Raw genomic sequence first — 12,109 nt, 5'->3', positions numbered from 1 at the left:
TAGTGTTCTTTAAATTGATCTGTTAGCTGCACTGAGACATGGTTAGTCGAGGGGGACTGTCGAGGGACTGCTGCTGGTCGGACTAGGGAGGAATAATACAAATTAAGAAACATTGGAAAAATGTCCTTGAGCAAAACCTGTCAGATTTGCGAAAACTCATATGGTGACATTTTAACACGGATCAAATACTATATACACTATATATCCAGTACATGCACGTACAACTATTACATAACAAAGAGTCACGTGATCTAATTGAAATGTATTAATTTACTTTGTACAATGTACCATCAAAGCAATAGGTTTGGTAAATCCCATGCTTCTGTACTTTTTCAGTAATTCTAAATAAATTTCTGGGTTTTTTTTTAATATCTCCTATCATATATCAGCTTAGATTTGTCACTTTATCGTACACATTGTATAAGGGAGGTAGCATTGTATGTAACTCTCGATGCATTCAGAGGGTATCGCTGCCTGAGTTTATGCAGTAATACAATTAATCTTTTCACACCATACATTAATCTATTGATTCATAAACAGGTCGAGTAATCTACCTTATATGGTAGTTGTTATTATGGCACACAGCGGAGATTGTCCAATCCGATAAAGGAATTGCAGAGCATGATGGTATACTAGATGTTTTCATTTTACTACTGTAACAGACACGTGGTTCGGGTCACGAACTATGTACTCTAACTCTCGATTCCCGCCTACCCAGGTACATTTTACACACATTTAATTCAATATAATGTTAATTTGGTCATTAAAACTACTTTGAATACAAAGAAGAGTTCAATGGTAATTGATTAATGATTTTAATAACAGTGTCAATTTATTAATTACCCTTAATTAAATATCTTTTTATAAGAGGGTAGACGATGTTTTCCATTGAATCAGGCTTCACATTATCAACAGTTTTTAAAATATTCTTTGATATTAATAAATGTCCCTTAAGTATGTTTGTACAAATAACTCCTGTAAAATTAAACATAAATTATTGATAAAGTACATTTTTTTAGTTGTTAACCCAGTTAAAATTTGTGATAAAATGATCATTTTTGCTGTTTTTGTCTCACATTATGCCCCCCCCCCTTGAAACAACAAAATCTTTGGTATGAATTAGATAAATAAACGATTCTTAATACATATAATAAGGAATTTTTTTTGAGGTGGATGTGTTTTAAAAATATTTTCCGTTTTCCATTGATTTCTATAGTGAAAAACACAAGTTTTACCAAAATTATAGAGTTATCTCTCTTTTTTTCCAAATAAATTATGTTTTGTGAAAATCCATATAAATATCTATATAAGTATGAAAATTTATTCAAATCTGTTAACATTTGAAAAATTACTTAGAGGTACACGGGAGAACAATACTATCGTTCGCAGTTCTTTAGGTTGTAATCTTTATTCGACTAAGGGAAAGACAATTAAAACTAATTTTCATTGCTTTTATAAAAAAAATACAAAGATAAGGTACAAATAAAGATGTTCCAAGCTCACATTAAAAATCGAAGTTTTGTTTGTAAGTTAAATAATAGATTAAAATCCCTTCACCAAACCATCACAATACTAGCATTTAAAACATGATAATAGGTTTGGACAATTTAGTGACTATTATCTTGATCCAGGGAATCCACGTGATTTTTTTTTTCACTGATACTAGAAAGTGGAAATATATACAATCGTCCACAAATGGCCTTAGACAATAAAATGGATAAAAGTAGAATTCTACGTTTATTAATCAATTGTTTGTAAATGTGAGCATGAAAATAGTAGATAATTACATACATATTTTACTCAATCTTTGAAATACATAAAAAAATATAATGTGCTCCTCAGAAAAAAGTATTCTTGTAGTAACCCATAACGCAATTCAAATCATTAGCCGACTGGTTAGTGTAAAGCTACCTTGGTACCTTATTTACAAATTAATTTCGATGTCAGGGTATATAGTTTCCCCGACATGATAAATTCTAAAACGAAATAATTTATGCAAATTTACATATTCAAACCAACAGGCATGTGACAATTGTAAGCAGAGTCCGACTTTGAAAAATCAAAGATTTAGAAAAAAAAATGTTTTCAAGTTTGCAAATTTACCATTCTGTTACCTTTATATTTTTAATGAAGATTGTTTTTCTGTTGTTTTTCTGTTGATCAATTAACATACTTGATTCATTGTGCAACATCTAGAGTATAATTGATTAATGCGATATAACAAATAATGAAACATGAAACAATTCTGTCGAAACAGATTTAACAAAAAAATAAGTTTCTGCAATTCGAGGAGATCGATACTCATGCTTTTTATGTATTGCAAAAAGCTCAAAAGGGTATAATTCTTATAGGGGATAAATTTATAATAAAAAGACGCACCAAAAAAATCATTTTCTTTGAAAAAAAGAACCCCACTAATTTGCATGGTTGCATTCTCCTTATTTGCTTTAAACTGTGTATTATCATACGATTATAAAATCATTGAATGATGAGACTTTTATTTTTTTATTTTTTCAAATTTCGCGCCATGTTTTCCTGTGCGCTGATTAGCCCCTGTTGTTACAGCGGTCTGTGACGTCTTCTCCGTTATATATCCAAACAGACGTGCAGGGACACACAGCTCTGACAAGAAAAAGTATAATGTAATGTATTGCATAAAAATATTGTATACATACAGAACCCAAACAGCAGAGGTTGCCAAAATACGCGTGTTTTGACCATCTGCTTATATTTCATTCTTATCTAAATCTTCAAGTACGAAACTTATCATATTTGAAAAAAAAGTCTACATTGCGAAGAAGAGTGACTTATTCCTTAAATTTTACACAATGATGACTTTAAAATGCTGTTGTTATTATTGTCATTTGAAATCAGTAATGCCTGTGATTCTGAAACTTCTTGATTATCTATTATAATTGCAGGTGTTTTCAAAATACAATTGCAAATAACATTCTCATCAGTATTTGTAAAAGAAGCCCAAATGTAATATAACATGATATAATATTTTTGTATTTATTTTTTTAATTATTTTTTTTTCTGCAAGACTCTCAATACTCCTTGAATACAATAAGATCTACGCAATGTCAAGATGTAAAAAAAATCATTATGATGAAGAACGCCAATTGATGAAAATAATAAATTGGTAAATGTAATATCCGTATAAAAAAAACCAAGTTGTCATATTAAGTTATTATTATAATTATTACTACTACTTTGCAATAATCGATAATAATTCCCACTTCAATCAATTCTGTATATACATGTATTTGTATTTCAAACTTTTAGATCAAAAGCACCAAAAATGTTATTCATCAAAACAAACTATGAACTCAAACTTAAAGATGTTATTTAATATTTAGTAGTGTTGTGACATCTAGAATTTTTAAAATTGGTCTTCATGTAGTAATGTGGAATACGGTTTAGTTTATATATAGTTTTTTTTAAAAAATGAAAGAAAAGTTTCAATATAATTTCATGATCACAATAGTTTAGGGTAAGTTATCTTTTGAAATCTTAAGCATTTTTTATTCATTTAAGAAAACAGGAAAACGATTAATATGACTATTCCTTGTGATTACCCAACAAAAATTACTATGATTAACTATAGTTTACTATAGTATCAAAGTTTTTTTTTACTATGGAAAATCAAACTATTTTTACTATGGATTTCAAATTGTTAAATATTTTGTTCTTCAATTCATATATGCACATTTTTTTTTATATTAAATGGAAGTATTATTGGTATATAGACATATTATTTCCACATTTTACATAACTGTTATCGAATTTAAGAGATTTTAAGCTTTGAAATCTCAAAAAAAGTTCCAGAGTAAAGTTTCATAGTAAATCAAAGTATCAAAGTGTTCACCATAGTTAACTATATTAAACTATAGTTAACATTAGTGAATTTTTGTTAGGGATATTCCCCAGCAAAAATAAGACATGTAAGCCTTTCTTTCAAAGAGCACCTCGTATATATTTGCTTATTTTTAGCATGTGGTAGAGATCAATTTTAGGTGAAGTAACCTTTTCTATAGTCTTTATTGTACTCACACGCAGGTGGCCTGAGGATACGCCGGGCACTTTTGAATAGTACATGCTCCAATTAGGCAGGCTATCACTGGACAGACTGAAAATAAGTGCAATAATATGCAATCTCTTTCAATATTTGATCCTTATTTTCATCCCCACTTTAATTTTCCATGTTCTTTGTGCAAAATCTTGACTCTAAGAGTTTGTGTGTCAGATTTGACAGGATTTTACTGGACTATAAATCTAAGAATATCTTCATTGCGGGAATTTGTGGGAATTTGTTATGTCTATAATACAAATGAGACATCTTTTTATGCAACAGAAAATGAACTAGTACTTCAGACGTTGAGCATGATACATGTGCTATAGGATCTATAATTATTATATATACCTTAAACATGTGCCGCAACTTGTACAGAAAATATATGCTTACTTTTGTATTTGTTACCAAAAAAGTTTCATTTTTTGGACATTATCAACATTCAACTTTTAATATTAAAACGTCATAAAAGATGATAGTGATATCCTTTAACCAATTCAAATGAAATGTGTAACACATATACACTATAAGGAATCAATGCTTACCTCTATTCCTGCAAACCCTATTACAGAGTCCTCTTGATTGAAAATTGTTCGCATTTCCCCCACAGCATCCATAGGTAAACCGCTGGCAAGTTCCTGTTCTTGTGTTGTAGTAATATCTGGGACAGGAGCCTCTGCAGGGACCGGGATCACGAGGAAATGCACATATTGGATTCGCTAAATAGGCAAAAGATTAAATAGACGCTTTTTATAATTTATATTGAATAAGTAAGACACTATTACTAATTGATCAATAATGGGTTTAATAAGATTTTAAAGTGTTGGACCTGTTTCTAGAGATTCAACACAATCGTCATTAGTTATATATTTTTTTTCTAAATAGCATCATTAAAATTGATTAGTATTCATTTATTTTGTTATTACACGCATGCGCACTATTGCTTACCTGGAGGACGAGGACGGTATCCTTGTCCATTGACTACAACCTAAAATGAAGTGTTGATTTAATTTTAATTACATAGGTACTAAACATAAACTTTTTCACTGATGACCTCTTATCTTTTTAATAGTAATCATATATAATTTTCAAACTGCTATATTTGCTGCAGATTTGCAGCAAGTCTGCTAAGCGTCTGCAGCAAATAAGATTGTGTGCAGAAAGAAATCATATAGTTCGCAGATAATTGATGGTAGCTGCGATCTTGCAGCAAACATGAAGTAAATTCTGCAAGCTTGCAGAGAATTGACAGAAAATCTATATGTTTGAAGGAATTTTCAAAAAAACATACATGCCAATCTCTTGTTCGCCGCAAGTTGCAAGAAAGATGTTACAAATTGAATGTTTACAGAAAGTTCGCAAGAAAAGTAAATTGAATCATCCAAAGAATTCCAGTTTATGCTTAAATCAATACAGAACTTGTCATTTTGTTCAAATGAAGTTAGACTTTTTAGTATTATATGAAAATGAACATTTTAAACTTGTAAATAAATGTCTAGTCCTTCCCAAAAAGTTCAAGTATTTTGTCAGACATTCATTATTGTTTTATTAACTGAGGTAGATCAAGCCCACTGATTTCAATCTTTTTAAACTCACATTTGCATGTTTTTATTGCGTTGTTTTTTATGCAATATAGGTTCCTGAGCAATTAGTATAATGTCTCTATATGTTTTAATAGGTATTCCTAATAAGTACTAGAGTATTTGGAAGTTAGTCTTAAATATAGAAATCTGAGTTGATGTCCTTATCTTTTGTAAATGAATTAAGAAATTCACATAGAATATACATCAGAATAACATTTATCTGTAAAAAATATATATACGAGAAAACCGACTTACAAGCTCTCTTACAATTCATGTTAACTTTAACAACCTAGTCTGTTCTAAAATATACATATTTTTCATTCGTTGAGGTGGTCATATTCATCGTTGAAACATTTGTGATACAGAGAGAGTACTTGTTTGCCTAAGGATTTCAACATAACTACCTTATTGTTACAAGTTTCTGGAAAGGGTGTGGATTTTCAATATACATAGCAGTGAATAAACTCATTTCACATAAATGAACATTTACAAATATGCTTTTTTTTTTTAGCAATCGTTTACAAGGTAAAAGTTGTAAAATTTCTATGAGTTAAATCGAACTGATGTTAACTCGGTTTTTTTTTACGAGCAGCAATACTTGGAAGTCTTAATTATTGGGGAAATGCCCTTTCAAAGAGGTGTAACATGATGACATGTTTATGCATTTCATGTTTTATTGATGTTTACGTCTCATTTCATGTATATGGAAAATCAGAACAATAAATCCTAAGGATTTCTTTCTTAAAAAGATAATTATATAATCAATGTATAGTTAACAATAGATTATTATATTAAAGTTTTTACAGTATTGAAACGAAGAATTATAGAGTAAATAAAGAAATTTTACTATGAATTTCACTTTTTATATTCCATTCTCCAAGTTTTACATGCAATTTTATGATATTAAAAGGAAATGTTACTGGTATATTCACATATTATTTCTATATTTTACTTCATTGATGTTAAATAACGAAATATCAGGACCTTATGTCTAAAAAAAAAATTTAAATTTAAAGTTTCCAATTATCAAAGCGTATTCTATAGTTCGCTATTATACATTTATTGACTGAATTTGAGGGCAACACGCGTTTTGTCGGACTGAAGAACCAAACAGTTTTGTTCGAAGGGTCGACAAAATGCATTTTATCCGAAAACACAGTCAATAATTGTTTCGTTATACCTTTTATTACTTTTTTTGACATACATGTATCTTTTGCTGGCTTGCATGAGGTAATTTTTTTTACTCGCACTGTGGTTAAACTTGGTCAATTCTGTCACTGTCGAACACCAACGAATGGAAATAAGATTTAGCTGATTCACAACCCCTCCCCCCTCCCCACAGTGTGAAATGCTGTCCGATATCTCACTCTGCGGTCAACATTCGATTTATTTTTATGACCGCTCAGTATAACATTTGAAATTCTAGACTTTTTGAAGTATAGATTTATATTTGATTTATATAGGAACCAATTTTCAAAGGTAAAACAAAATATTTTTTGAGAGGGAAACTACACATTTCCAACAGTGGTTACTTGAAGGCATGATCTGATATGTTTTACATGGGCAATGTCCTTAGTTCATTTCCTCATAAATTTTCAAAATTTAAATACTTTACTCAAAAAAAAAAATCAATCTATTTCATTCATCTCATTTAAACACATGCGTATATTGACAATTCATCGAAGGTTGATTACCTCATCCAGACTTACATTCCTGTCTACATTATTACTCCTCATATATTATGAGGATGGGAATTTAATTTTTCTAAACATTAAATCTCATTCAGATCCTACATAGTTAAAAAAATATGTTGCTGAGCACCAAAAGATTTTTCACAGCTAAAGGATAATAAGTTCTTGAAATGTAGGGAATTCAAAGAATTTAAAAAAAATGAAAATGTTCAGATGTGAAATGAATGATTTATCGGAAAGTTATAGTGAAACACACTTTATGTCACTTGAAAGAAAACTATACAAAGTGAAAAGGTGTTTGTTGACATATAAAAAACATCTCTAATGAATAAACAATGAAGGCGGAATAGAATGTAGTGATTTTTTTTAAGTGTGGGTATAAGTTTATCAAAGGATAGTAAAAAAATGATATTGTTTATTTAAAGCCTAAATTATTCTTCCTTTAAAAATAGAAACCCTGAAGAAATTCTTTTCAAAATGTAGTCCAAAATTTACTTACAATCACAAAGCTCAATAACAATCCAAGTAAAAACTTTCGCTCCATAATCTCTTTCGTCAGCTGTTCCAATTTGTATTAATACGCATACTTTATATACTTGTCAGTTAGCTACAATCACATGATTTTCACAGATGACCTACCTCGACAGATTTTCCTAATGATTAATATCAATAGATTATGATTTTATTTCTGTTCCTTTAAGCAAATTATACAAAATTGATTGTATTTTCTAACAGAACTCATATTTTCGTGATATGTAATTTATAATCATTTTCATTTGGATGTAACATTTGAACTTAAATAGATATTAATATACATGATAACCATATCTGTATTAGACTGTAAAAGTTTCAAGATTCTTTTAAAATATAAAGCAAAATAGTTTGATTACATTTGAAAAAGATGAACCCCTTCATGATTAACATAAACAACAAAACTAAATCATTTCTAACTTTAAAAAATACTGATATTTTATTTATAGGTATGAAATTTAATCTAACTGGTGTTATATTTGAAGGCTGAAATAAATTTTGACAAATTCCTTTGTAATATAAAACTGAAATATGAACATAATGAACAGTAATCAAAGTCTCAAGGTCCATTATGGTTTTAGATTTAGATTGATGAAAACAATGAATGCTACTATTTTTTCTCCTTCATGGATCTTCGAAGTTCCTTGAATGCAGATCTCGTCTTTTTTTTTCTTTTCTTTTTATCTTTATCAACCAAAAAAAAAAAAAAAAAAAAAAAAACCCACGATATATCGATCTTTTTTGCACTTATTAGCACGCATCACAGACGTTTAGTCCACAGTTATGACAAAAACTTTCACAATGCTATATCAAGCTAAACTTTATTTATCTCTGAGTCGTGATTTTACTGGAAACAGTAAGGAAAGATGTTGAAATTAATTTTGGGGAATTAATTTCATGGAGTTTCAGACAAAAAAATAAAAAAAAAAAAAAAAAAAAAAAAAAAAAAAAAAAAAAAACAAGTTGATGAGACTGATCTAGAAAAAATCAAGATGGCGGCGATGTGTACCTTGTGAATTATTTGGTATGGGGTTAAACATTTTTAATAAGAAAAATATGTAAGGTCAAGTGCTTGTGGCTAATACTGGTTCTACAACACTGTGTTTCATTAAGAAAAAAACTGTAGCATTTAAAGTTGGTTTCTGTCATAAGAAATCATTTGAAATTTTGCAATTATTTTAGATTGGGCCTTTTAGATCGTTGGTCGCTGATTTCTTATGGCGAATAAGGATGGGGTTGGTCATCTTATAAATTATACACTTGCATCCACTCAAAAAGATTGATTTTTTTTTTTTTTTTTTTTTTTTTTTTTTTTTTTTTTTTTTTGCTTTTGTTGATAAGCTTCACAATGCGGCATTTAAACTGATAAAGATCTCCATATTTAACAAATCGGTTCTTTTTAAACAGAAGGACCATTTCTTATTTATTCATAAAAAGAATGTTCTTTTTACATTTAACAAGTATTTTATTCAAATAAGACAGTTTTCTCTGTAATTCTGAAACAGTCATTTTAATATATTGTTAATTATTAAATTTTGTTATTTATCAATGCTGGAATTCCATATTTAAAGCCTCAGTTTATACAACTGCAATTAGACAATGTTAACATCACTCTTAAAAGAAAGCAACACCGTTTCATTTCGTTTTACAGGCTTTCCATTGTTAAGAGGATTCTGTAACTTTCTAATAAATAGTGTTTGCATTGAATAAATTCGCGATGTGTATATAAACCACCTGTTGCACGATGAAACGTTATCGTCGATCATACCGTTTTGAATTAATGAGACTCATTTCCCTTGCCTTGCTAGAAGGTTGTTTTAGTCCAATTCGCATAATTTATGGTAATGTAATATGCTGAAAAGAACTGCTGCCTTGGGAAAAAGTACCCCGGTTTATTGCGCTTTATATTGCACAGAATTGTTGTGACCCGAGTTAAATGAAAAAAAGTGAAGAAAACAAACAGTGTTTGATCTCAAAAAATCTTCAAGCAATACAAATCTGTGAACAAGGCATAAAACAAGGACCCTCGGAAATTCCAGGGTTGGAATCAGGTGCCTAGGAGGAGTAACCATCCTCTGTCGACATCCTCTCTGAGCCCTATGTATTGATCAGGTAGACGGAATCTTCCGTAGTTAAAATTAGTATAAAAACAAAGGCGTAACAATTGATATGAAGAAAAGTCAGACAGAATACAACACATTGGTATGATATATTGGCTAAGAAGGTCATAACAACATAATAACCATAGCATTAACAAAATGCTGAATTTTAAATGAGGTTGTTGAAATCCCTGGAACATTGACTCATCTGTCAGTGGACTGCCTCGGATTAAAAATGTTTCGTACTCAGAGTATGCTCTTGAGTATCGAATAAGTTTTGAGACGTAGAATCTATGCATTTAATAGCGGAATATTGCTACATAAATAAGGAAAATGGAAAAGCTGGAGTCATCTCGATTGTCATAAAATTTAGTTGTTAGTTGGCCCTAATCGTATGATAAACAAATTCAAAGGTCAAAACATTCTTGTTCCAAAAGTGGAAGAAAAGATTTGTCCGAGTTCTTTGAATAAAGGCAAGTGTTAGCCACACTTAATGAAGCGACTGGTTTTAAATTCGTTGCATAGGGGAGACCTGTACAAGAATTTCGTAGAACATTCTTTTTTCCCTTTGATGCTGATTGCTTTGCAAATAATCCTACGATTCTGGAAAAATTATGTAAATTTCGATCTTTTTTTTAATTCAGGGCACTGTCAGATATCATTATGTTTCTTCGAGACCCGCTGTTAAAGGAAAACAAATAAATTAATTTTATAGAATATTGAAAAACCTTCCTTCCACTGAGGATCAAATCTTAGCTCATTATTGTTTGCTTGTGTTTACTATTGTGCTACCTTGAGGAAATACTGAGAAAAAACCTTTCCAATCTTAACCAAAACAAAAAATAAACAAAATAAATCGTGAACCTTAAAGATGATTTATTCATGAATGGCTAAATAACGTAAAAGCTAATAAATTAATAATTAGCATTTCGCGACATTTAAATTTCTCTGCCCTTGGGTATTTAGCAAACACAGCAAATGCATGGTTATGATGTGCAAGGGTTCTTCTTCCTACATTACATGTATGAGTTTCTCTGCCCCTGGGTCAGGGGCTTTGGTGTTAGGGTGGGACTCTATAAATCATATAGTGAGAATGTACTAATTCGTTGAAAATCTTCTTCTGTGGTCCTAGGTATCTTGCAGATAAACTAAGTATAAAGTATAAATGATGAGCAAGTATGTTTTTCCGAAATTGTGAATTTCATGGCCCACAAGATCAGGGAATTTTGAATTAGGGTGTGCTGTGTTGAATCTAGAGTAAAAAGGATTATTTCTTTGAAAATCTGTTGTTCTGCTCATGGGCAAACAGAGTACAAAAATGTAATAATCAAGGAGTATTTTTACCACATTTGTGAAATTCTAGACCACTTGGTCAAGTGCTCCGGTACATGCTGGGCAGGGCTCTTTTTAATTGTATTCTTCTGACAGAATTTATTCCCATTTGTTATTCACCTGTGATAATAATAATAATCAGTGGTAATAATGTCAATGATTGTCAATTGATTATAAAATTATGCAAGAATTTTTATAATAATACTATATAATACAAATAGTACTTTCAATGTCTTTAGTGGTCAACCATATTTTTAAATTACAGAAGAATAAAAATGAAACAAAAATACCTGTTCTTTATATGTATTAAATATTCTTCAAAGACAAAGAGAAGCCAATTTGAGAGGGAATAAGATTGGCTAAATAATTGTGCTAAAGCACTACTTTTTCTTAGTAACTGAGTACTAGACTAATTATTTTGTTGATCCCTGATCATCCTTTTTCTCTTCCTATAGGGTAACATAGATTCATCTATCAGTTTTATTTAGCTATACTTCTACGGATCCTTTATAGTGTTGTATTATATGCAGGTGACTGTTAAAACCCTTGGTCCTCTTGTTAAAGGATATTTTGGAGAGATTTGACATTGACTTTCTTAGTAGTCGGTACAATTTGAATTTTCAGATAAATTCTCTTATGGATTTAACTATGTTTCAAATAAAATTTTGGAAAATGACACTGATATATTATCTTCTATTAACAACAAAGGTCAAGGTATGGTAACGGCCGAATCTGGTCCTTTATTTGATGTAAAAATCAGAACACAGTTAAAATTGTGATAGTTTATAGTAAAGAACTTAA

At 30.0% G+C, this 12,109-nt stretch overlaps 1 protein-coding gene and 1 long non-coding RNA gene across 2 annotated transcripts in view; both read right to left on the bottom strand.

Moving 5' to 3' along the window:
* LOC133189296 (tissue factor pathway inhibitor 2-like) overlaps positions 1-7,890 on the bottom strand; it is a 62,534-nt gene extending 54,644 nt beyond the window's left edge. Inside the window, exons 1-3 of the mRNA XM_061324694.1 lie at positions 7,846-7,890; positions 5,021-5,060; positions 4,618-4,791 (exon numbers count right to left, since the gene is read on the bottom strand). Coding sequence (XP_061180678.1) covers positions 4,618-4,791; positions 5,021-5,060; positions 7,846-7,890 — 259 coding nt within the window. The remainder of the gene's footprint in view (positions 1-4,617; positions 4,792-5,020; positions 5,061-7,845) is intronic.
* On the bottom strand, positions 2,482-4,118 carry LOC133189360 (uncharacterized). The gene is made up of 2 exons (XR_009721446.1): positions 4,054-4,118; positions 2,482-2,622 (listed from the first exon to the last, which is right to left on the bottom strand). It is a non-coding gene; the product is annotated as an uncharacterized LOC133189360 (long non-coding RNA).
* Positions 7,891-12,109: the final 4,219 nt, after the last annotated feature.

Source organism: Saccostrea echinata, unplaced genomic scaffold, assembly GCF_033153115.1.
Source record: "Saccostrea echinata isolate AGI-Se365-2 ecotype Australia unplaced genomic scaffold, CSIRO_AGI_Sech_v1 ptg000017l, whole genome shotgun sequence".
Taxonomy (NCBI): domain Eukaryota; kingdom Metazoa; phylum Mollusca; class Bivalvia; order Ostreida; family Ostreidae; genus Saccostrea; species Saccostrea echinata.
This window is presented reverse-complemented; position numbering and strand designations above follow the sequence as displayed.